The 27,773-nt window shown below is 36.6% G+C and overlaps 1 protein-coding gene across 1 annotated transcript in view; it reads right to left on the reverse strand.

Annotated features, from left to right (window-relative positions):
* Positions 1 to 19,729: 19,729 nt before the first annotated feature.
* The window catches only part of LOC101441606 (butyrophilin subfamily 1 member A1-like), a 67,963-nt gene continuing 59,919 nt past the window's right edge, over positions 19,730 to 27,773 (reverse strand). Inside the window, exons 4-7 of the mRNA XM_058282294.1 lie at positions 21,826 to 21,846; positions 21,706 to 21,732; positions 21,569 to 21,595; positions 19,730 to 20,295 (exon numbers count right to left, since the gene is read on the reverse strand). Of these exons, the coding sequence (XP_058138277.1) occupies positions 19,730 to 20,295; positions 21,569 to 21,595; positions 21,706 to 21,732; positions 21,826 to 21,846 (641 nt within the window). The remainder of the gene's footprint in view (positions 20,296 to 21,568; positions 21,596 to 21,705; positions 21,733 to 21,825; positions 21,847 to 27,773) is intronic.

Below are 27,773 nucleotides of genomic sequence, written 5' to 3' on the forward strand. Positions count from 1 at the left end.
CATTTCCATATTTTTGATATTTTGCAAATGTAGCACCTACTGTCTTGGTACCAAAATCTATTTTTATAATATATTTTTTATTGAAGTATATCATTCATACATGAACATGCATAACTAATAAGTGTATAGTAAAGATTGTGAACTTACAAAATTAACATGCTTAACATCATACAGGGGTCTCATATATCACCCTTCCACCAACACCTTGCATTGTTATGAAACATTTGTTACAAACTATGCAAGAGCAGCATCAGAATATTACTAACTATAATCCCTACCTTACATTTTGTGTATTTTCCACCAACCCATCCTATTATTTAAAAATATATTTTTTATTATGGATGTTGTGAACTTACAATACTATCATGCACGTGTGTAGAATTCCCATACAGCACCCCTTCACCAACCCACCACACCATGGTGGAACATTTGCTACAGATTATGTGATAATATCATCAGTCTATTACCAGCAACCATGGTCCATAACATACATCCATTATCAAAACAGTACATCTTTGGCATTGATGCAATATTATAGTATTGCTGTTACCCACAGCTTATAGGTCATACCAATTGTAGTTTTCCCATGCTTTTCCACATTCCCACCACCCTGCAATAGTGATGTACATCTGCTTTAGCTCACAGAAGGACACTCTTGCATTTTTATGCTCAACCATAATTCTCACCCACCTCTGGGTTCACCGTGTTATTCAGTCTCTAGATTATTCTTTAACTTGCTTTCAATTGATATTTGCTTGCCCAGACTACCCTTTTCAGCCACAATCCCATTTATAAACCAGTTGCTACTCACTATAATGTATTACCCTTAACTCTATCCATTTCCACACTTTTACAGACAAGTTAATTAAAACTTTTACATACATTAAGCATCAATTCTTTTCAACCTTCTTCTTGTCTTCTAATAACCTATACTCTAAGTTTTAAGTCCATGTGTTTATTCTTCATATTTAGTTCATATTAATGAGACCATGCAATATTGTCCTTTTGCATATGGCTTACTTCACTTAGTATGTCATCAATAATCATTCATGTTATCATATATATCTCAATTTCTTGTCTTCCTACTGCAGCATAGTATTCCATCATATGTATAAACCACATTTTGTTTATTCATTCATTGGCTGATGGACACTTGGGATGTTTCCATCTTTTGGCAATTGTGAATAGCACCATTATGAACATTGGTGTGCCAATGTCTGTGTCACAGATTTTTGTTCTTTTGGATATATTCCTAATAGAGGAATTGTTGGATAATTTGGAAGTTCTATAATTAGGTTCCAGAAGAACAGCCAAACTGTCTTCTAAAGAGGCTGCACCATTTTATAATCCTACAATATTGAAAGAGTGTTCCTATTTCTTCACATCCTCTCCAGCACTGTTTGTTATCTGCTTTTTAAAAAATAATGGCCATTTGGTATTAGATGATATATCATCATTGTTTTGATTTGCATTTCCCTAGGAGAATGTATACTAGACTCATGTAAGTTGTGTAGAGTTATAACAGTAAGTAGAGTACCTATATGAGACAGTCAACTGAATATGGGGAGGAATATAGTATGAATTAAAGGCCAATTTTTTCTTGAGAGAGGGAAAGAGAAAAGAAAGACAATAATATAAAGAGTGAATAAAAGACAGAAAACAGAACAAAGGTATTACAAATAAAAAGTCAGACAATTTGGGGGCCAAACAAATGGAGGTGAGATGTAAGAGAAACAATAGATGGTGGAGCATAGAAAGATGTAGAGGAAAGGGGATAGTGTTGGTGGCCAAAATCAGTATACACAGAAAAGAGGAAATGAAAGATGAGGACACACAGCAAATGTGAAGTGCTGCCTGCAGCACCTATTATATTAAAAATAAAATAAAATAAAAAAGAAGAGAAAGGAAGAAAGAGAAAAAAGAGGGGGATAAAAAAGGGGGGAAGCAAGCAAAAAAAAAAAAAAAGAAAAAGAGAAGAAAAGAAAAGAAAAGAAAAGGGGCCTTGGGGGGATAAAGAGGAAGGAAAAAACCTGGAGACAATGCAGCAATAACAACAACAGCAACAAAACAAAAACAAAAACAAAAACCCAAAGTTTCAAACTAGAAATCCTCTTTGCAGTTAAATAAAATGCTTAGGGATCTGACGTTCCCCCTTTCTCCCTTCCTCACTTCCCTCTCTCCCAGAGCAGCAGGAAAGCTGCATGAGAGGTCCAGTAGGAGATTCAAGTGGGTCCTTGGTGAACCAACTCAACACAGAAGATCGTGACTCTTTACTTCCAGCGAGAGAGAACCTACACCTCACCAGGAACCCCAAATATGCTATTGGAAGCTTGGAAAGCATGTCCTATAGTCCCTCCCCCTTAGGTGTGCTAGGAGAGGTTTAATTGATTTTCTGACTCCACCTTCTCCCAGACCAAGTTTCTTATCCCAGGGTATTTAGGTAAATTGGGCTTTCTCAGCAGATTCACCTCTCCTTTCTTCCCAGGCTCTCCCCAAGCCAGCTGGTATGCTTCTCCAAGCTCAAAAACAAACAGGCAAGCAAACGAACAAACAAAAACAAAAAACAAAAAAATGCAGAGGGCTAGGGTAATCATGGACTTCAGATGGACCTCAGGGCATGATGGATTTGGGAATGGGAAGTCCAGGATATTGTGGACTCAAGGTATGTGAGTCTGTGGAGCCTGGGCTATGAGGGTTTAGGGGATATGGACCTGGGAACCACGCATCCAGTAAACACGGGGTTTGGGAATGCTGCATCACAACCAACAGTTTTCAGGGATCACCATGGCTGCCAGCCCTAGGGGGAAGGTTCCCGCCCACAACTTCTGACCTCCATGTCAGAAACCCAAAATTGTACCTCTTGCAAGGACCTCTTCTATCACTGTCTCACCAAATTGGTGTCCAGACACCTCCTGCCCTGCAAGCCCCAGAAACAATCCACTCCAGCAGGACTCTGACCCTACTCAGCCACTTCTTTGCAGGAGAGATGATAAGGTGCACTCTCTCAGATGCCACCTTGCCCTGCCTCCTCTCCTGCATTTCCCTAATAGCTAGTGATATGGAACATTTTTTCTGTGCTTTTTGGCCATTGTATTTCCTCTTTGGAGGAATGTCTATTTAAATATTTGCACATTTTAAAATTGGGTTGCTTGCTCTTTTATTGTTGAATTGTATGATCTCTTTTTTTGGTCTTTATTTATTTTTTAATGTTACATTAGAAAATATGAGGTCCCCATATATCCCCCACCCCTCACCCCACTTCTCCCCCCATAACAATATTCTCCTCCATCATCATGAGACATTCATTGCACTTGGTGAATACATCTCTGAGCACTGCTGGACCTCATGGTCATTGGTCCACACCACAGCCCAAACTATCCCACAGTCCACCCAGTGGGCCATGGGAGGACATACAATGTCCAGTAACTGTCCCTGCAGCACCACCCAGGACAACTCCAACCCCTGAAAGTGCCCCCACATCACATCCATTCCTCCCAATCCCTACCCCCAGCAGCCACCATGGCCACTTTCTCCACACCAATGCCACATTTTCTTTGATTACTAATCACAATAGTTCATGAATAGAATATCAGTAAGTCCATTCTAATCCATATTCTATTCCTTCATCCTGTGGGCCTTGGAATGGTTGTGTCCACTCCACATCTATGTCAAGAGGGGACTTAGATTTTACATGGATGCTGGATGCAATTCTCTTGCTTTCAGTTGTAGGCACTCTTGGCTCCCTGGTGTGGTGGTTGACCTTCTTCACCTCCATGTTAGCTGAGTGGGGTAATTCCAGTAAACCAGAGTGTAGGAGCTGAAGTCTGTTGAGGCTCAGGGCCTGGCTATCACATGGTCAGTCCAGAGATTCAGGTCCCCTGGGTATACGCTAAACCCCAGGACCAAATACAAATCTGGTAAAAGTAACAAGAGAGGCTTGTGGACAAAGATCACATCTGAGTCCAGCTCCATCACACAGAAACACAAACTCCAAAGTAGGGCCAACTGACATGGCACTGAACTCCATCTGCCATGACAATAGAACCTGTGGGTCTCTGCAGCCTTCAGAAGAACCAATACCTGGGGTTGTAGCTACTTTATCTGTCTCTGGGACTCTGCTGAGGCATGCATAAGGGCGGCCCCTCTGATAACCTCCTGGCTCTTTTTGGAGACTCATAACCATATAAACTCATTTGTCCTTTCCATTTGCCCTGAATAACAGGTCAAAAAGCATTTTTAACTCCTGGTATTATATGTAGACTGAGATATTCTACTGGTTCAAGTTGACCCTTTTATTCAAGGTCATTTTCTAGTTACATCATCAGCTGGTACTTGGTAGTAATCCCTCGGTGCCAGGGAAGCTCATCCCCAGGAGTCATGTCCTATGCTGGGGGGAAGGCAATGCATTTACATGCTGAGTTTGGCTTCAAGACTGGCCACATTTGAGCAACAACGGAGGCTCTCAGGAGGTATAGGCACCCTGCAGCTCTAGGCCTTGTTCTTATTTCAGGTGCACAGGCTCACAAGCATAGTCATTAGTATCAAGGGTTCATTGTTGGACCTTCCTTCTTTTTTGGTCTTTGTCATTGCCCTTGGGGGGTTGTTGCTGTTCCTTTAGGGACTGTGATAGAGCTCCCCTGGCTAGGAACTCAGCACTCCCACAGATGTTGTTTTTCATTGTAACCACTATGAAAATATCCAAACATTTTTATGTACCCTGGATATATGCCCTGGAGAACTCCCTGCTAACCATGTGTGCCCTGTCAATAACATCCCACACCAGTATTCCTCCACTGCCATTGTTGAACCTCTCTGTTATCCAAAACTTCTTCAAAAATGAAGCCCAATATGTTGCCAGATTCCATAAATAGTAAAATGGAATATAGTGATGAGTTTAAAGGTTAGATATAGAATACATATTAATTTAGAAAAATTAAGGTAAAATAAATTGGGGAATCAAAAAATTAAGAAGTGCAAAAGCTTTGTTTTTGATGCTTTGCCTTCCATCACTTCAATAAGTGTTACTCTGTATGCAAATTGGCAAGGCAACTTCTTCCATCTTTTCCTCAGTATTTATGTCCTTTCTTTTTCTTTTCTTTTCTTTTTTCCCTAATTATTAAGCTTATCCTCACAAAAGTTTTAGATCACAGTAATTCATATATACAATATACAGTACTCCCACATATCCAACATAAAACCCTTTTCCCTTCCACAGCAATAATCTTTTTACATGTTCGTACTGTATTTACTGAAATCGATGTACAGATATTGACACAATAGCTTTCAAACAAGGTAATGTTTGGGTTTACATTGTGGTTTATATTTTAGACTATATAATTTTCTAAATTTTCAGTTATCTTATGTTTTACATTATGATTTACATTTTAGCCTATCAGCCCCTTTATATTTTTGGTGTAATTTAACATGTTTTATATCCATCCTTGCATAATCTTTTTGAACACTTCTATTACCCACACGGTTACATTGATTCCATCTATTCAATACCTCTTTCCCCCTCCCCTCAGGGCCCACCATGACAGTCAATCTTCATTGCTTGAAGGGCCATGTTCAGAGATACTTGCAACAGTGTTGAGGGCTTGACATGCTCAACTGCCCTAATACATTGGGAGCCACCATTTCTCTCGAGGGATACAATTCCCTCTATTTGAGAACATCAGTCCTCCCTAGGATGTGGGTATATCTTCACTCTCATTATATGGGTCTCTATCCATGATATAACCCACTATGGCAAAATGAGCACTCACACACTCCCTAGAAGCCTGTCTTGCATCAGATTATCCCCTTTAAGCATCTTAAACAGGTAACCTTCCCTATTATATTTTTGAAAAAGTTTTCTCAGCATTTGTATGATCTCTTTATATCAAATGGAAATCAAACTCTTATCAGATATGTGCTCTTCAAATATTTGCTCCCACTGAGCAGGCTACCTTTTTACCTTTTTGATGTAGTCCTTTGAATCACAAGTGTTTAAACTTGAGGAGATCCCATTTAACCATGTTTTCTTTCATTGCTTGTGCTTTTGGAGTAAGGGTTCAGAATCCACCACTTACCACCATGTCTTGAATATGTTTCTGTGCATTTTCTTCTAGGAGCTTTATGGTTCTTGTTTTATATTTAATGTTCTAAATCAATTTTGAGTTATTTTTTGTATAAGGTGTGAGATAGGGTCTTCTTTCTTTTCTTTGGCTATGGATGTTCATTCTCCCAGCACCATCTGTTGAATAAACTGTTCTGCCCCAGCTGGGTGGGTTTGAAAGGCTTGTCAAAAATCACTTGGCCATAGATGTGAGAGTCTGTTTCTGGATGATCAGTTCAGTTCCATTGGTCTACATGTCTATATTTATGCCAATACCATGCTGTTTTTACCACTGTGGCTAGGTAATATGATTTAAAATCTGGAAGTTAGAGGCCTCCAACTTCAATTTTCCTTTTTAAGATGTTTCTGGCTATTTAGGGCTTCTTACTCTTCCACATAAATTTGATCATTGTGTTTTCCATTGGTTTAAAAGTGCCAGTGGAATTTGTATTGGGATTGCATTGAATCTATATATCAATTTGGATAGAATTAACATCATAATGATATTCAGTCTTCCAATCTATGAGTATATAATATTCATCTAGTTATTAAATCTTCTTTGATTTCTTTTAGTAATGCATTATAGTTTCTTAATGCACAAACTTTACGTCCTTGTTTACATTTATTCCTAATTATTTGAATATTATAGTTGCTATTATAAATAGAATTTTTTTTACAGAATTCCTCCACAGATAGCACATTTCAATTGCACTAAAACACCACTGATTTTTGGTATTGATCTTGTATCCTGATACTCTACTGAAATACTGGAATTGTTTATTAGCTCTAGCATCTTTGTTGTAGATTTTTTTTTTACTTTCTAGATATAGGATCGTATATTTGTGAATAGTGAAAATTTTAGTTTTTCCTTTCTAATTTGGATACTTTTATTTCTTTTTCTTGCCTGATTTCTCTAGCTAGAACTTCCAGCACTATATTGAACAACAGTGATGATAATGGGCATCCTTGTCTTGTCCATGATCTCAAAAGGAGAACTTTCAGTCTTTCACCACTGAGTACAATGTTAGCTGTCAGTTTTTTGTATATGACCTTTATCATATTGAGAAAGTTGCCTTTAATTCCTGTCTTTTGTGGTATTTTTATCAAAAAAGGACGCTGTATTTTGTCAAATGCCTTTTCTGCATCAATGGATAAAATCAAGTTAATTTTCTTTGATTAATTAATTAATGTGGTGTATTATGCTGATTGATTTTCTTGTGTTGAACCATGCTTTCATCCCTGGTATAGAACCCATTTGATCATGATAATTAATTATTTTAATGTGTTTTTGGATTCATTTAGGAAGTATTTTATTCAGGATTTTTGCACCTGTATTCATTAGAAAAATATGTCTCTAATTTTCTTTTTTCATACTATCTTCATCTGGCTTTTGTATTAGGGTGATATTGGGTTCATAAAATGAGTTCAGTAGTGTTCATTCTTGTTCAATTATTTGGAAGAGCTTGAGTAAATTGGTAATAAATCTTTTTTGATTGCTTAGTAGGATCCACTTGTGAAACCATCTGGCCTGGACTTTTCAATTTGGGGAGGTTTTTGATGACTGTACCAATCTCTACTTGTGATTGTTTTGTTGAAGTGTTCTATTTCTTCTAGGTTGTTCATACATTTCTAGGAGTTTTTCCATTTTTTTCTACATTGCCTAGATTTTTGGCATAAAATTGTTCATCATATCCTCTTATGATCTCTTTTATTTCTGTGAGATCAGTAGTAATGGTCCCATTTAATTTTGTAGCTCACTTATTTGCATCTTCTCTCTTTTTTCTTAATCAGTCTAGCTAAGTGTTTGTTGATTTTGTTAAACATCTTGAAGAACCAGCTTTTCATATTGTTAATTCTCTCTATGCCTTTTTGTACTCAATTTCGTTTATTTCATTCCTTCTGCCTCTTGGGATTAGTTTGCTAGTTTGCTAGTTCTTACTGTGTAGTTCAGTCATTGATTTTATCACTTTCTTCTTTTTTAATGTGAATATTGAGGGCTATAAATTTTCCTCTCCATACTGCCTTCACTGCATGTCATACTTTCTGATATGGTTGTATTCTCATTGTAATTTGCCTCAAGACATTTCTTTTTTTTTTTTTAAAGATTTATTTATTTATTTCTCTCCCAGTCCCCCCCACCCCCTCACCCCGGTTGTCTGTTCTCTGTGTCTGTTTGTTGCATCTTGTTTCTTTGTCTGCTTCTGTTGTTGTCAGTGGCACGGGAATCTGTGTCTCTTTTTGTTGAGTCATCTTGTATTAGCTCTCCGTGTGTGCGGCACCATTCTTGGGCAGGCTGCACTTTCTTTCATGTTGGGCGGCTCTCCTTACAGGACACACTCGTTGTGCGTGGGGCTCCCCTATGCGGGGGACACCCCTGCGTGGCACGGCACTCCTTGTGTGCTTCAGCACTGCGCATGGGCCAGCTCCACAAGGGAGCAAGGGTCAAGGAGGCCCAGGGTTTGAACCGCGGACCTCCCATGTGGTAGACGGATGCCCTAACCACTGGGCCAAGTCCGTTTCCCAGGACATTTCTTGATTTCTCTTGAAATTTCTTCTTTTACCAACTGATTATTTAAGAGTGTGTTATTTAATCTTCATATATATGTGAATTTTTGATTTTTATGAAGCTTGTTGATTTCCAACTTTATTCCTTTGTGATCAAAGAAAGTATTTGTGTAAGTTTCATTTTTTTGAATTTATTGAGATCTGCTTTGTGACCCAATATATGGTCTGAAGAAAAATCCATGTACACTTGAAAAGAATGTATTTCCTTCTGTTTGGGGGTGCAAAGTTCTGTATATGTCTGTTAGGTTTAGTTCATTTATCATTTTATTCAAACTCTTTGTTTCTTTATTGATCCTCTGCCCAGATATCCCATCTAATGCTAAGAGTGGTATACTGAAGTCTCCAAATCTTATTGTAGATATTTCTATTTCTCCCTTCAGTGTTGCCAGTGTTTGCTTCAGGAATCTCAGGGAATCCTGGTTAGGTGCATATACATTTGTGAATGTTACATCTTCCTGGTGAATCATCCCTTTTATTAATATGTAGGGTCTTTCCTTGTCTCTAATAATAACTTTGTTTTTAAAGCCTATATCATCTGATATAAGTATAGCTATCCCAGAACTTTTTTTGTTACTGCATGTCTGGAATAAATTTTTCCAACCATTTACTTTCAATCTAATGGTATCCTTGAGTCTAAAGTGAGTCTCTTGCAGACAGCATATGGATGGCTCATATGTACTTATCCATTCCACCAGTCTGTGTCATTTGATTGGGGAATTTAATCCAATAACATTCAATGTTATTACTGTAGAGGTAATCCTTATTTCATCCATTTGGCCTTTATGTTTTATCTATCATTTTATTTTCACCACTCTTTTGATACTTTTATTTACTGCTACTGATACAGTCGTCATTTCTAGACTCTCTTCCAAGTCTCCCTCTCCTATCTTTTCTTTTAAGGCTGTTATTCTTCCTTTAGTAGTTCCTGAAAAGGCAGTCTTTTTGTTATAAACACTCTGTTTTTCTGTGAATATTCTAATCTCACTCTCCTTTTTGAAAGATAGTCGTTGTGGGTATGAAATTCTTGGCTGGCAGTTTTTCTCTTGCCATATCTTAAATATTGCATACCACTGCCTTCTTGCCTCCATGGTTTCTAATGAGAAATTTTCACTTAATCTTATTGGGTATCCCTTATAGTTCATGCATTGCTTTTCTCTTGCTGCTCTCAGAATTCTTTTTCTCTTTGACATTCGATATTCTAATTAGTGTGTGTCTTGGAGTTGTTCTATTCAGATTGATTTGAATGGGAGTATATTGTGCTTCTTGGAAACAGATATCTATGTCTTTCCGTAGGGTTGGGGAATTTCCCACCATTATTGCTTCAGATATTACTTTTGCCCCTTTTCCCATTTCTTCTCCTTCTGGGACACCCATGACACATATGTTTGCACATCACTTGCTGCCATTTATGTCCCTGAGACACTGTTCAATTTTTTCCATTCTTTTCTTTATCTGTTTTTTTGTGTGTGTGTTTGCTTTCTGAGGCCATGTCTTCAAGCTCACTGATTTGATTCCTTCTTCTGCTTCCTGAAATCTGCTGTTTTATACCCCCTGTGTATTTTTAATTTCATTTATTGCACCTTTCATTCCCATGAGGTCTGCTATTTTTCTATGTATTTTTTCAAATTCTTCTTTTTTCTCCCCCCATGTCTTCTAAATATCCTAATCTCTTTAGCCATCTCATTGAATTTATATAGGAGATTTGTTTGAATATCTATGATTAATATTCTTGACTCCTTTATGTCATCTGCAGGCTTACCTTGTTCCTGTAACTGGTTCATAACATCCTGTTTCTTGTTATGGATAATAAACTTTTTTTTGGTGTTCTCACATCTGCCTTGCTAGATGTAGTTATTCTGGTTGCAGTTTCTCTTTTTAGTTTAGGGCTTTCTTGTCTTTTCTCCCATGCTAATTGTGTAGTAGGAGTCAAGGATGTAGTTGGTGTTGTAAGCTATGAAGACTGAGGCTGCCCATGTTGACCCAGGAATTGATGACGTTTCTCCCCCAAATCTATTTTATTTTGCTGAAAGAAATATGGCAGAAGTGGGTTGACTTTTTCAATGGGGGTTTATTAGCTCTTAAAATTACAGTTCTGAAGCTGTGAAAATGTACAAATAAAGACTTCATGAGGATAGACTTTTCTCCTCAAAGACCAGATTCTCATGATCCTGGATTCCTGTTACATGGAAGGTCATACTGGCAGCATCTATCTTTCCCATCTCCCCTGGGTCTTCTTACTGCTTGCAGCTCCTGGCATCTTCCATTTTTCTTTCAGGGCCTATGGCTTCCTCTCTCCCTGGTTCCATTGACTGTAGTGTCTTGCATTCATGGATTTCTCTCTCCCAGCTCTGAGGTTTTCTCTCTGCTATTTTGGATTTTTTTCACACCGTATTCCATTTATTTTGTTTTCTGACTTCTGGGGTTTCCTCTCTCAGCTTCTGGGAGTTTTTCTTTGAATGACCTTCCATATTCATCCATGTTATAATGAAATGCAGTAAGAGGATTAAGACCCACCCTGGGTGATGACCTACTGAATTATTCTAATCAATGGCACTAAAATTAAGTGACTTAATCATGTTTCCACCTACAATAGGTTCACACCCACAAGAATGGATTAGATCAAAGGGCATGATCTTTTCTGTGGTCCACAAAAGCCACAAACTACCACACCTGGGATACTTACAAGTACTTAGAGGGGGAAAACTTTGGCAAATCTTAAATTGTTGGGGTTACTACTGCTTATTAAAAATATTTTATGCACCTACTCTTTTTCAATTGCTTACCTATTAAATTACTATAATGCTTAGAAATAGTATACCTATTTTAACTTAAAAAACATAGTTTACTATGTAAATTAAATATCTTATGTTTAAATTATGGAGGCTGACTTTGAACTAAGCTTAACACCCATGATTAAAACACAATGCAATAAATTAGAAGACATAAATAATAAAATTTCAGGTTGTGATATTTTTATGTTGGATCTAAACATGGTAATGTATTAAAGCATCTAGGAAATCACAATTTATTTGGTATGGTCAAAGGAGACTGCTAATGTTTATTTGCATCAGACTAAATGTTCAAGACAGAGAGAATAGCAAGTGTTATGAATTTGAAGTGAAGTTGAATTTTTTGTTTTTGTTTCAGGATTCATTGTAATAAAAATTGATTATGGGAAAAACAGTAAGAAATTTTCAAAAATGTTCTAGAATGGCAATAAGATTGAAGGAAAAAGAGTACAAATTGGCTGGCAAATTTGAATATGAGAATAGGAAACAATTCTTATATGAGTTGTATTGAATTTCTTAATGAAACCTGAAGAGAAGTCTTTATATCAGTTGCTGGTAAATTGAGTATAGTTGGGAGTAACAAAAATTATCTCAGAGTGAGGGAACACATATTTATTTGGGCATTGTAATACAATTTTCAGGCACTGAAGAAGTTCCTTTGAGATTTGTGGTATAGACCATGGTTAGTAGCAATGCTTCAATACATGTTCATTAATTGTAGCAAATGTACCACACTAAAGAAAGATGTTAATATGGGAATGTGTGGAGGGGGAGGAGGTGGGGTACATGGGAATCCCCCAATATTTTTGATGTTTCATTTATGTAATATAAAGCTTCTTTTGAAATAAAATAAAATAATTCTGAATATATGTTAAAAGTTAAAAAAAAGATGCTCTTTCATAGTCTGTGGCAAAATTTCCACAACAATGTATGTGTTGGTGGAGAGGTGATTTATGGGAATTCTTCCCATTATTCATGATTGTTTCGTAGGTTCATAATGTCTCTAATAAATGTATATATATACACATTACAAAAACAAAAAGGGAATCAGACTCATCAGGAAATTCACTGACGTGTTTCTAATTTTTTAATACTCTCCCTTTTTACAAGAGATTGTGGGTTTATGGAACAATAATGTATAAAATGTAGAATTCTCATGGACAGGCCAACAACAAACACCTTGCTTTTGGTGTGGAACATTTGTTACAATTGATAATAGCACCTTTTTATAATTCAACTTTTAAATAAATTCCATAGTTTAACTTGAAAATGGAAAAAATGTAGCTATGATGAAATAAATAATATTGGAAAAAGCAGAGCTCTCTCAACTTCAGAAAAGGCAAAGAAGCAAAACTGAATACAAAATGTATTACTAGTATATGATTCTGTGAAAGAAAATATATAAGTAATCAAAATAACAAAATTATTTAATACAGTAGTACTAGAAAGATATGTGGAAAAGAAGGGAGTGGCTTATGAAACCTAAATAACATCCATCATCATCTTAAATGAGTAGATTGAATGTAAAATGATACTTAGAAAATGGCAGTATAAAATATTTAGAGAAATGGACAAAAATTAGAGAAAATAGTTCAGTGTTGACTGTCCTCATTTAAGAGTAGAATTAGGGATGAGAAAGTAATTCCAATTTTCTTTATAGGCATCATTAATCTTTACTATATTAGTTTAATTTTAGTAACTTTATTGAGTTATAATTTATATGCCATAAAATCCACATTTTAATTGTTTAACTTATAGTTTTAAAAATATATTCTGTTGTGTAACCATCACCACAATCCAATTTTAGAACAATTCTGTCATGGAATAATTTCTTTTACATACTCACATATAATAATCCTTATCCCCACTTCTAGCCCCAGGCACCCATTAATCTGCATTTTGTCTGTATAGATTTTTATCTTTTGACTATTTTATCTGATTTCATTTGTTTAATAGAATTTTAAATAATGACCTTGTAATATTTTATAAATTAATTATTGAAATTGTGATGCAAAAAATTTTTGCATACTCTCTTCCACATTTGTATTATCTAAAAGTGATATCAAAAGTAAATTTTTATTGGTATTGTTAATTATATTAAAGTCATACATGGTACCCATTCAGCTCTGTCATCCAGAATATTTATATATTCATCTTAGTTTGTCTTTTTCAGTCCTAAAAATTGAGATTTTCCAGATTGTAGCTTTCCATTCAGCCTCTTCATTATACATTTAAATTTTGTGATTGATAAATGTACTGTCATTTCCTTCATGGATTATAATTTTGTCTGTATATTTTTAGAATATTCCACCCCATGAAAATGTTATTTTATTCCTAAAAAGTCATTTAGTTTGCATTTTTAAATGGAATATATATCATTGTGTGCTATGCAGTAGCATTCTGATACTATGTGTTTTGGGTGAAATTTGTGGTGTCCAGTTGTTTGGTTAAGCAGGTACTTGCCTGATGCTAGTATTAGTGTATTTATTTCAAGTTATATTTAAATTGTTAGTCAGTTGATTGACTCAAACTCATTACATTTACAAACATCAAATTAGATTACCTTCATCACTGGGTGATTTTGATAGAGTTTAATTAATACACTTCGATGATAGCATTTTCTTTCCTCTTTCTTTTATCTTAAGCATATATAAATTTTTTTCACATTTCTTAATTTGACTTGCCACTAATTTGTTCATTTTCAAAATTATTTTCTAAGGAAAAGTTTTCTTTTTCTTAGTTACTTGTATATATTTTTAAAATCTTGAAATATCTTTACCATCTATTTCCATTCCTTCTTGGGCAGTAAAAAAAAAGCAAAAAATAAAATAGATATATAAATCCAGTTGGCTTATTTTCTTAAAATACGTATAATTCTAATTATATCCAAGTATGTTTCCATTTATGAAGCTATTGAATTTTGTCTCTTTCTTCTTTTTTTTGGGTTTGATTTTTGTTACAATATGATCATGGAGTATAAATTGTATAATGAGTGAGTTTGGAATTTAGTGAATTTCTATGTGACTGTCAGGAAGGAATCTTTCATCTGAAGAAATAGAAAGCACAACTGAAAATAGTTACTTACAGGATGTTTATTGACCCATAAAAACAGAACTCCCAAAGTAGAGAAGGCTCAGTTTGATTCAATCCACTGGGTGTGACTCAGTTTCTCTAGGGTTCCCTTGGCTCTACCTTTTACTTGCACACACTCTATTCTCAAGCTGATGCAATGACGATCCTCCAAATGATCACTGGCTTCAGTTCTTGTCCCCAGTCTTTTCTCTACCCAGCAGCCAGAACAAGTTTTTTTAAACATGTCAGATCCATCTCACTTTTCCTCTCATGTCTTCCAAAATAGCTTCCCATGTTACTCAACATACTATGCAAGGTTGCAAAGTCTTTACAATGACCCAAAGGACTGTTATGCCTCATCTGCCACTTCTCCTCATTCACTCTGCACAAAATGAACTGGAATCTTGAGGTCTCCAAGCCTTACAACTGGGGAATTGGCACCTACCCCCTTCTGCACTTCCTTTTGGGGTCCATATGTGTCACTCTCTAGCTTTCTTGAGGTCCCTAACTACAAATACCATATAGAAATATAATGAGAAACATAGTCATACGTTTCTGTTTGTTTAGTTGGCTGTAGTTTTCTTCAGCAACTTATTATCTATTTGTTAATTGTCTGTTTCCCTGAAATAGACTTTTAAGTCTCAGAGAAAGGGACATTATTTTGTTCACCTGTGTATTTTTAAAACTGAAAATAATAAATTGTATGTGTAATACAATGAATAAACATTTGTTGAATATATTAGTGTATTAGCCAAAGGGGTGCTGATACAAAATGCCAGAAATTGGTTGGTTTTTATAAAGGGTATTTATTTGGGGTAGAGGCTTACAGTTACCAGGCCATAAATCATAAGTTACTTCCCTCACCAAAGTCTTGCCACATGTTGGAGCAAAATGGCTGCCAACATCTGCCAGGGCTCAGGCTTCTGGGTTCCTCCATTCCTGGCGTTCTTTTCTCTCTGGGCTCAGCTCCTCTGTTTTCAAGATTCCAATAACATCTTCACATGAAAATAGAGGTCATGTAACTGATGCAATCTAGTTGATTTCCATGTGAAAATTTCCTTTATCTTTTTAAGGCTTAATGTTTTATTTTGATATGTTTCTAGTCTCACAGAAAAGTTACAAGATTAGAACAAGGAAGTAAATGTTTATATTTTCTTTATGTATATCCATATACATTATTTCTGAATGATTTTAGAGTTAACTTGAGTTTTGTGCTTTTCTCTTTGCTAAATAATTCATTGTGAATTTCTTAAGATTGACATTCATTTATGATACAAAGTAAAAATTTTGGAAACTTAACATGGATTCAATGCTATTTTCTAATCCAGAGTTCATATTCAAATTTTATTAATTATTCCTGTATATCTTGTAGTTATTTTTCCTGTTGTAGGATAAAATTCTGGACAATGTATTACTAGTGTCATGTACATTTAGTCCCCTTCAAACTGCCAGTTTCTCAGACTTTTCGACCTTTCTTGATATTGGATTTTCTTTAGAATGGTATAGACTAGCTATTTTATAGAATGGTCCTCAATTTACACTTGTCTAATGTTTCCTACTGATCAGATCTAAGGCATTTAGGGAGGAATATCATAGAAGTAATTTTGTATCAGAGCATTACATGAGGGAGGATATAATTTTTGTTTTTCCCAATATTAGTGATTCTAATTATAATCACTTGCTCTAGGTTACATCCATCAGGGCTATTCACTGTGAAGTTATATAAAATTATTATTTTCCCTTTTTAAATAATAAGTAATTTGTGGGGAGATTCTTTGAGACTATGTAAATATCTTGCTCCATATCATACTTTTATTTTACTTCTATATTTAGTCATTTATTTATTCATTGGAATTCTACTGTAAAAAAGAGATTTCTCCTGTCTGCCATATACCATTATACTCATTCAGTTATTTATGTCAGTAAGGACCACAATTTTCATTTTATTTAAAAATTGCTATTATTATTTTTTCTATAATTCAGCCATTAGGATCTCTTTCTTCCAGTCTCTTATGCCTTTGAGATAAGACCTCTTCAAACTTTCAGAACTTACTTTCTGTTGCAATGGAATGTTGCAGGCTCATCTTATACTTTACTTTTCTAAGCCCCAGAATCAGTTTATTTTATTATTTTATTTTATTATTTTATTTTTAAAGAAACTTTAGAGTAAATAAATGTTAAATAAAAAATATAGGGGGTTTCCATATGCCCCAACCCCTCCCCCTCCCACACTTTCCTATATTAACAGCATTCTAAATCCATATATTATCCAAAGAGTTCTGGTTCATTTTAGTAGAGAATGATATTGAGAAATGAAAATCTGCAGACTGTGTGTTCATTGTTACTGGTGTGTCAATGTTTCTAGGCCCTCTCAGTGGAGAGCCACATCTCTATCTAGCTCATTCATCTATATTTAGATTTCATCTGTATAGCTATATCATTAATATCATCTATATACACATATATCCATATCTATATATATACACATACATTTATATCTATATTTAATTTTATACAAGCATAATATACATATATATCTAAAATCAACAGGTTATATTTACACCCACAATTTTTTAAAATATTTTTTAATTCATTTATTTAAAAAAATATTACATTCAAAAAATATGAGGTCCCATTCAACCCCACCTCCCCCACCCCCCACTCCCCCCACAGCAACACTCTCCCCCATCATCATGACACATCCATTGCACCTGGTAAGTACATCTCTGGGCATCGCTACACCCCGTAGTCAATGGTCCACATCATAGCCCACACTCTCCCACGTTCCATCCAGTGGGCCCTGGGGGGATCTACAATGTCCCGTAGTTGTCCGTGAAGCACCACCCAGGACAACTCCATGTCCCGAAAATGCCTCCCCATCTCATCTCTTCCTCCCATTCCCCACACCCAGTAGCCTACACCCACAATTCTAATCCAATATATCAGAGTATATTACATACCCTTTTGTATATATTTGTACCTGTCTTTTCCAATATGAGAAACCTGGTATATTTATTCACTTTATGAAGCACAGAATAAATAAAATTAGCTCAGATTTGCTCACCTATAAAACTGAAAATAGCAAAAGTAATAAATGAGTTTATTTTTTATTTATAATTATTTTCCTTCTCATGAAAAATGGATACACAGTGTATATTGTTTATTTAACGTCTGGTAACTAATCAGCCCAAAATGCAACAGCTTAAAACAATACTAATTATTTTTATCTCTCATGGTTTTTGTGGTTCAGGAATTCAGGGGTTGACTGGGCATTTTTGGTTCCACATCTCATGAAGTTTCAATTAGATGCTTGCAGAGCTGGCAGTACTCTCAGACTTGACTGGACTGGGTGATGCACTTTAAGGTGGTTTACCCATGCGGCTATTAAGAGGAGGCCTCCTTTATCTACACCTGAGCTTCTCCACAGAACTACCTGCGTGTCCTCATGGCATGGGGCCTGGTTTCCTCCAAAGAAATTGATCCAAGAGATAAAGGTGGAAGTTAAAATGTTTTTTTAACTTATTTTTTCTATTTTTTAATTTTTAAAGATGCTTTACATTACATAAATATTCCATAAAAATATAGGGATTCTCATATTCCCCATCTCTCCCCTCCCACACTTTTCCACATTAACATCTTTCATTAGTGTTGTACATGTGTAACATTTGATGAACCAATATTGAAATATTGCTACTAACTGTGGAATTTAGTTTACATTATAGTTTATACTCTGTCCTGCACAAGTAAACCTAACTTTGAAATGCCACATGCAAATACTTTCATTGTATTCTGTTGCTCATAAAAGTTAGCCCTTATTCAGTGAGGGAGGTATTAGTAGGCAAGGATAATTGGAGACCAGAGATCACATAGTGAAAAATACAAATTATAAGTGTACAATCAAGTGAGTTTTAGCCCATGAATATATCTATAACATCTAAACCCCTATCAAGCTACAAAATATTTACGTTACTCTAGAAAGGCCACTTCTGCCCTTTCTGCAGTCAGTCCCACCTCCTAAAACAACCTTTTGTTCTATTTTTTTTTCCACTTAAGGTTGTTTTGCTTGGTTAAGAACGTCATATAACATGTATTATTTTGGGTCCAGGTTCTTTTGTGCAACACAAAGTCCCTGAGACCCATACATATTATCGCATATATCACTGGTCCATTCTTTTTATTGCCAAATAATAATACAATGCTTGGCTGTACTGAAATATATTTATAGACTCCTTTTTGAAAGACACTTGTGTTTTTCAAGTCTCTAGCTATTAGTAACATAGCTTCTACGAGCATTCTTGTACAAGCTTTTATATTAAGATGTTTTCATTTCTCTAGAGTAAATACTTACTGGTGGAATTGTTGGTGATAGGATAGTTGTAAATTTAACTTTATAAGAAACAGCAAATCTTTCCTCAAAGTGATGGAACCATTTTATGCTCTCACCAGTAAGATGTGAAAGTTCACATTATCTTACAACCTCAAGAAACTGAGTTATTTTATCTTTAATTTAGACAATCAATAGGTGGTTTGTAGGCCGATATATTGGTAATAAAGGACAGCACGTAATGGCTAATTGCATGGGCAATGGAGGCGGGTTGTATGGGTTCTCTCTAAGATACATGATAGATATTCCTATGACCTAAGGGGTTTGAGAGGTGTATGCACAATTGCATAAAAATATTTTTGAAAACATTGGTCAGCCAGAGTTTTGATAGAATTCAATCTTATTCAATTAAATATTATTCAGTATGACATTGTATTCAAGCCACTGTTCTTTTGGTAGAGTAGTGGTTATAACAATGGCTGCCATTTGGTCTCTAGCTTTGTAGAGTCCAAGATTTATTGATTAAACAGAAACAAACAGGAATAAATGTTATACTACATGTTTAAAAAATATCTAAGAATGATTCTTTTAGGAAAGTAACTCAATGGTTTCAGAAACTTAACCTCAAATCTAGGAAGGATGTGAATGCTTTGCATTTTTTAAGACCAAAAGGGATAAAAGGAAGTCTATTGAGGGGAGAGGGGATTGTGAGTATGGGTGGTGGAAATGGCCCAGTGAGTAGAGTCACTCTTAGTTTCCCACAAGACTAGAAAAACACAGGGTCTTTGGTGGCAGATTTTCACACCCCATGGTTTGTAAGGTCCTGACTGGGGAATATCTATGCTTTCAGGGACTTGGAGATGACTATTATGGAAACGAATTTCAGGTGTGCTCCAAAGAGGACTGGCAGAAGATGTTACTGGCGCTGGGAAGGGTAAGGCCACCACTGTTTTCCTTACTGAGAGGTCCAGGGTAGAAATATGGTTTCAGGGGTTGGTTGAAGTTGCTTTTAAAGGTGTAGAGAGTGGTAAATTCTGTCACATTGTAGAAAATGATCAACCCTTTCTCATAATTCAAGAATATCCCCACAATCAAGAGGGATTCCGGGACATTAAATGAATAACGGGGGGTAGAAAGAGCCTGGTAAACACCATTTTTCAGGGAAATGGCCCAGAAACCATTCTCTGGACAAGCACGGGTATACTGTCCTTTCCGGTTAACTGAGTCCATACACAGTCCTAATTTCCACTTGTTCTTCCCTGCTACTCCGACCTCCCAATAATGCCTACCACCACTGAAGCATTTCTGACCTAGCACAGCCACCAGAGTATCAAATCGCTCAGGAAAGTCACACACGTGTTGCTTTTGCTGCAAAGATGTCACACATTTTCCATCATCTGACACAGAAAGATAAGGATGAGCAGAGGTTGCATCTAGTTTTATGTCTTCTGTAGGGGAAAGAAGACAAATGAAGTAGAAGGAACAAATTAATTGCATGATTTACTATTCAAATCTTTCAATAGCTAAAGGAGTGATCAGAGAAGGGGTGAGAAACAAAGAAGGCAGCATTTGAGGATCATTTTCATGTATACAGAGAATTAAAAAATAAACATCATCTATACACCATTATCCATGAATACTAACCAGACCAAAAATCTGGAGGTCTTTACTCGGGTTACCATATTTCCAAGTAATTTTAACTCTGAAACTGGTTCATGAGATAAATCCTGTGGTAGTGTCATATATGAAGTTTCAAATGTACCTCCAAGTACACAGCTTTTAGAAAGGAAATAAGGTCAATTTCCACAGCCTTCTGAAATTTCTGCTGCAATATTCTGATCTCAGAATGCTTTTCAAATATTCTCATTAAGAATATTCTGCCTAGCATTTAAAATAGAAAGAGTGATAAGTATGAGAGAGAACTGTCTGTGAGAGGCAGCATTACCTGCAAACATGGAGTTAGAAGCATAACCAACATAGGAGAGTAAGGTAGGAAGAGAGGAAGGAGATGTGGCTGGAGAGTCAAGGGGTGGAGGGTCCACTCCAATCTAGGACCATTAGGTCATTTTCAGGATTTGGGTTTCTTACTGAATAAGAGGGAGAGAGATGGAGGGTACAAATGGGAGCGAATGAGTATTCACAACTATTTAGTAGGGTTACTCTGTAGTGAAAATAAATGTGTCAGTGGCAGTATGGAAATATCAGACCAAGAAGTGTTGTCATTCTTTCCATTTTCAAGATAAGAGGAAAATTAGCATACTTGCATGACGGTGGGAAGATTTGAGATAAATGAAAATATGGAGGCTTCAAGAAGTGGAGGGAAAGAACAGAATCCATATCCTAATTATTTTTTAAAATCTATTGGTTTAGAAAAACTCTTGAGGTTCTTTTCTCTGGATTTAGGGTACAGGGAAAACTGCTACATTTCAGAACAAGTTATCGTTATTTCTGTGGTTTGGATAGCTTGTAAATTTTTTAGGGCATACATTTCTAAAATGAAATCCCTTCCATTTAGTGACTTGGATCTCATTTTTTGTTAAGTCCAAATACGCAGAATCAAATGATTTTTTGAGTTCAAAACTGTCCTATAGATCATCGTGTAAAACCTCCTCCTGGCATTTTTTTCACAGCAAAATCTCAGACAAGTTAAATGATAAGTATAGTCACTCAATAATATATTATCATATATATATGTATATATATATAATTCACTTGTATTACCTGCAAATCTTTGAACTTTATTCAGACCTACAATTAGATAAAGACATTCAAGATTAGCTGGATTACTGGGCATGAGAGTGGCTGTTGTAGGTAATGCAGTATTTGACATCAGTTGTGAAAATATCAACTTCACTTACTCTCTTTTCCCAGGACTCTTCTTCGGTCTGCAATAAATAACAAAGAAAGATATGTTCATTGAGAGAACACAGGTTATATTTTCAATTCAATTTACCCTAGGAGAGAAACCCCAAACTTACCAAGTTCTTTAGTTAATTTGTCTAAAAAATACAAATGAAAAGGAGAAAATATTAATTTCTCAAATTTCAGGAATTTTGATCCTAGGCTTTGGGCCCATCTTACTTGTGGAATATTGGTGAACATCTGTGAGCGTTTGCTGGAATTTGAATTCCAAGACTGAAATGTCAACATGTTCTAGCTCTCCTCCACGGGTGTCACCTGCCTTGTTACAGCAACTGAGTCTTGTATATTGTGGTCCTTAACGCTACCAAAAGTAACGCTTTCAAAACTTGCCAAATACTTCTGTATTGGCTCTGCTGCTCTTCAGGGCATTCTTTAATTAATTGCAGAAAATTCCTAATCATTCAGCAAATATTTACTGAGGAACTGCTTCAGGCCAAGCCTATTTTCTGTATCAGGAACTTGGTGATGGTTAGGACACAGCTCTACAGCCGCGAGGCCTGACAGCCTGTCAAAGGTACACTGTGCTAGGAGAAGGTTTCTTTAAGAAAACAGAAACAAGTCACCTCGGACATTCTTGCAGGTTGGCAAATTGTTATCATTTTTGGCTAGTTATAAATGCTTGTTATTCACTACAAAACCAATATATTTTAATTTAATTTACAAATGCAAATAGAAAGATGAAAATTATCCCATCAAGTTTTCATTACCTGGATATAACCACTTTAAAATATCTTGCTGTATTAGCATCTAGAATATTTGTATGTCTATGCAACAGAAAAGGCTCATTTGACACCTACAACTTCAAAAAATGCTCTGTACATTTAAAATATTTTGATATTTTTAATGAAAATAAAATTTCTTCTATAGCATAATTGAGTGACTGAATGGCATCTCATTTGGCAAATGTTATTTGTAAATAAATGAAAGATAATCCTTTCTTTTTGGATATTTAAATATTGATATTTCCTTATTTTGATAAATGCAAAAACAAAAATAATATTCATTAATATTTCTCATCCATGATGGATCTGCTAAAAGAAAAAAACAAACAGATAGACAAAAGCCACATCTAAAAATTGTCCTGAGCCAATCAATATTTAGAGTAAAAATGCAGTCTATAACTATACAGACTACGGACAAAAATTAAATTGTAAAATGAGAATGAAATTAAGACATTTCATTCTCAGCAAATCTATGACCTCATAAATAAGCCAAATCCCACTAATATATATTTTTATTCCCCCAAGTTCCCTTTTCCATGGCATTCCTTAGAATTTTAATTTGGCATTTATTCTGTACATGTAAAAATAAAGTATAAAAAATCTCAGACAAGTGCCACTCATTGGTTGGTAGTGTACATTAGAATTAAGCTACCGAAGAGACCGTTATGTTCTAAGAGAAGTAATGAACTACTGAATTTTGTAGATGAAAATGTGTTGAAACACATCACCATATCAGTTAATGGAATTAAAGTATCTAGTTTCACATACTAGGAAGAAAGAAGTATTCTTTGCACCTTCTTCTCAACCACCTCCTTTTTAACTCTACACATTGAATTCTTCACCAAGCCTGCTTGGTTCTACTTCCACTAAGGAATCAAATTCTCCCACCATCTGCACCATCTTCTCACCAATCTGAGTCTTTCTTGACTACTGTGGAAACTCCAATGAATTTTCTAGCACATACCAAGACATTCCTACAGCACAGTCCTTTTAAAATTCAGATCTTATGGTCTTAGTATGTAAAACCTCATGCATTCAAAATCCTTTCATTCTTATCTACCACTCATAGGATACATTTCTAAATTGTATACATGGCATGAAAGTTTTTTGTAATCTACTGTCTATCTACCTCTCCGATCTCATCTCATGCTGGTCTCTCAACATCTTGTTTAAAGATGTTACTCTTATTTTGATGCTTGATAGATTAGGGAAAGGAAGAGTTCCATTTTATTTACCCATGTACCAACATTGTAAAGAAACAATTTTTAGTAAAAAGACAGTCTTATAAAATAGATGTAGATGAACCTGCAGTAGCCTTTCTTATCAGGAAATTTTTCCATTTGTCTAACTGAAAGTGCTTGAATTATAGCTAAAATATTTATTTTATTCTAGGTATGACATTCTTTATTCTTTAAAAATGGAAAAGTTTGTGGTAGCATTCTATGTAAAATGCATTCCTGTATTCCTTTATTCAAAACAAATATTAATTCAATTCTTGGGAAATGGCTTGAGAAGAATTGTTTGAAATATTAGTAAGTCAAGGTATAGTGGTTTTCAGGTTAGGATTAATCTAAAGTCTGTGCTGAATGCACTAAGAATGGGATTTTTTTTTGCATTGGCCCATTAGGAGTACTCTTACGTTTGATTAATGCCCTCTCTTGTGTGGCAAGATTCTGTCAGAAAGAAAAGCTGAATCTGAGTATGCTTTCTTCGTCAGATGAAGCAAGGGACATTTTGAAAATAATATCATGTGTATCTCCTGGGCCAAAACCCTTAAAATTTTGCCTTATGTCTAAGGTGAGAGGAGCTATAATAAAGCAACTCTGAAATAGCTGTTGCTGATGTATGTTTGCTATTTTGTTTCTTGTTTATATGTTTTCTTTAGAACAAATGTCTCCATGAAAATTTGGAGCATAGAGAGGGACGGTGTTGGGGAAGTTGAGAGCATGGCACGTGCTTTGTGTAGTACTCCTTGCGGTCACCCCTCGGGCTGAAGTGTGGTTTGCTGGCCTGGCGGGGGCGCAGCCGCGGCAGGCCAAGCCGCTGCCCCCATAATAGGGTGGCTGGTCGGACTCACCGCCACCCCTGAAGGGAGCTCGGCATGGGCGCAGAGTGCCCCCTTCTCGGGTCTCCCCTTCTCGGCAGCCATGCTTCCGCGGCCGCCCCTCCTCCCAGATGGCGCCACACGATGCCTTCTTTCTCCCTGCGCAGGCGCAGGGCGGAAAATTCCAGTCTGCCCTTTTCCCCTCCCCCGACAACAGCAACAGCCAAACAGGCGTGGGCGGAAAAATCCAGTCTGCCCTTTTCCCTCCCCCGACAGCAGCAACAGCCAGGCGTGGGCGGGAAACTCAAGTCTGCCCTCCACCCCAGCAACAGCAGCCACCAATCCCTAAACCCTGCCCTTTCCCCCAGCAACAGCGACAGCCAATCCCTAACCACCACCCCTCCCCCGTCCAGTACCGCCCACTGACCTTTCACCGGCAACCAATCAGAACAGGGCGTGGCTTCGACCAATCAGCCTTCCCCAGCCCCTATAAAACTGTTGCCTCTCCCTCAATAAAGTGGACTTGCATGTTTACCTTATCTCCGCGGTAGTTCTTCTGCCGTGCGCCCTCCAGTCCTGAGAGCCCCCGACAAGGGCCTGGCCTCCCTTGTCCCCAGTTCGTCGCCTGCTTCTCCGGGTGACCCCTTCGTCGCCGGCTTCGCCGGGCGACCCCGTCAGCCGAACCGCGCAACCCCTTGTGAGACCGATCCCTCGTCTGCTGCTGGATCGACCCCTCGTCCCAAGCGGGACCGACCCCTCGTCCCAAGTGGGACCAACCCCTCCTCCAGAGCTGGACCGACCCCTCGTCCGCAGCCAGACCCCACCTCTACCGACCGAGCAAGCCGCCACAACTCCTCACTGCCTGGAAGTGGTGGCCACAGCAGAACCATCCTGTGCTGCAACAACATAGTGGTGATGATCGTAATGGTCTCCCAAGGGTCCAGTAAACACCACCCCTCATGGTTATCACATGTTAGGGATCATAGTGTGTGCAACGGGGCATTTATCCAGTGTCATTGCAGAGGCTTCCCCTTCCCAGCTGGGAAGACCAAAAGGTATGTGTCCTTTGATTTCTGTCTCCATGTCTGGTCAGTTTTAGTTTGGTGTGGAGTGTGGACTTTGAAGGTCGAAATATTGTTCCAGTGACTTTTTTGTGTGGTGACTGGACCAAGTAAATCTTATTCCTTAACATCAGGGCTAGTGTAAACTTAGTACATAACCATGTCCTGGACAGAGGCTGAACTGTGTTATCTACTTTATCTATGGAAATGTCTTCCTTAAAGGGAATTATCCAGGCAAATAATACCAAATTAAAACATACATTTCTTTGAGAGTTCACCTTATAAAAAAGTAAATGAAAATCTGCAGGTAATAATGAAAATAGAACTGTAACTAATAAAAATTACTTTCATAATTCCACATGTACAAGCTGATGGTCTTTGGTGATGTGACAATCAACATAATTAGTGTGCAATGGGACATTTCTCCAGGGTCATTTCAGAGGCAATAAAGAGAGGCTTCTTTATTATCCAGGGAGGTATCCAGGTAAATATAAAATACTAAATTAAAACTTACAATACTTATTTGATAGTTCAGCTGATAAACAGTAAATGAAAAATTGCAGATAATAGTGAAAATAGAACTGTAACTACTATCAAATTTTTATGATTAGTTAGCAGCAGAATGTATTTAGGTCAATATAACTACAAAAAAAAGTGTGCATCATAATTTAAATGGTCCAATTGATAAATTCACAGAGAAAAACTGAGTGAAAGCTAAACAGAGAGAGTTGATCCATTTTGGTTCCCTGGAGTCCTGGATATTGCCTTAAAACCATCTTTCTTTTCAAGGCTGTTAACTAAAACCTCAAAAGCTGTTATTACTATTATACTAACGCTACTCTTAATAACACAATATGCATCAAGAGTTTTAGATGTATGAACTTTTAATACTGAGTATAACCCTATGTCATAAATACCATTATTATATCATTTAAAAATTTAAAAAAACATACTCAAGGAGGTTAAAAAATCTTTTGCAAAATCATGAAGCTTCTAAGTAATAGAGCAGGAATTTAAAACCAGACCATCTGAATCAGTAGTTGTCACCTGTACCAAATATACCACACTAAGAGATCAGTAATAAGGGTAACTATTACCTATACTTTTAGTGAAATTTTTCCATAAACATAAATCTAAAACTTCTCTAAAAATAAGGTTTAAAAATTAAATGAACAAGTAAATAAATGAAGAAGAGGTATTACACAGGAGTTCTCTCTTCACTAGAGCTATTTTCATTAAGTAGATAAAAGACTAAGAGACTTGTATAATGGCTAAAGAATGAGCACAAATTGTGACTTTTAAGAACAAATATTGAAATTAAAAAGTTAATATACATGGACTTTTGGGACCTATTTTTTTATATGAGTGTATCTCCCAAGGGGATTCCATTTAACTTTCCTCACTGCAAAATTTTAGCTGTAATCATCTAATTCATTATTTATGTTCAATAAAGATGACATTTTACAGTATAAGTCTATTCATGATACTCCTTTACTGTAATGTTCAAAACTCTTAGCATGCCCAAAATGTTGCATCTACTGGACTTGGTCTACATACCTTGTAGTCTTACTTGTGTTTTCTGCAGCAGAATCTCCTGGTCAATATATGTCAAAACCATGTTTGAATCATATGTTTGCTCAACCCAGAGTGTAGCGTGCTCTCTGCTCCTGCCCTGCACACACTGGGCCCTCACAGACCTATCTATTCCATTCATTACCACTGATCTCAATTCCATTAGCACATCCTCAGGGAATATATGACCTCATACATAGGCCAAATCTCTCAGTATGTTTTTATTGCACCAATATCCCTCCTCATGACACTCATTAGAATATTAATTTGTCATTTATTCTGTACATGTAATTGTTTTTTTTTAAAGATTTATTTGTTTGTTTATTTCTCTCCCCTTCCCCCCATCCCGGTTGTCTGTTCTCTGTGTCTCTTTGTTGCTTCTTCTTTGTCTGCTTCTGTTATTGTCAGCGGCATGGGAATCTGTGTTTTCTTTTTGCTGCGTCATCTTGTTGTGTCAGCTCTCCTTGTTGTGTCAGCTCTATGTGTGGGCAGCACCATTCTTAGGCAGGCTGCACTTTCTTTGGTGCTGGGTGGCTCTCCTTACGGGGCGCACTCCTTGTGTGTGGGGCTCCCCTAGGCAGGGGACACCCCTGTGTGGCAGGGCA

This window comes from Dasypus novemcinctus, chromosome 19 (assembly GCF_030445035.2).
Source record: "Dasypus novemcinctus isolate mDasNov1 chromosome 19, mDasNov1.1.hap2, whole genome shotgun sequence".
NCBI lineage: Eukaryota > Metazoa > Chordata > Mammalia > Cingulata > Dasypodidae > Dasypus > Dasypus novemcinctus.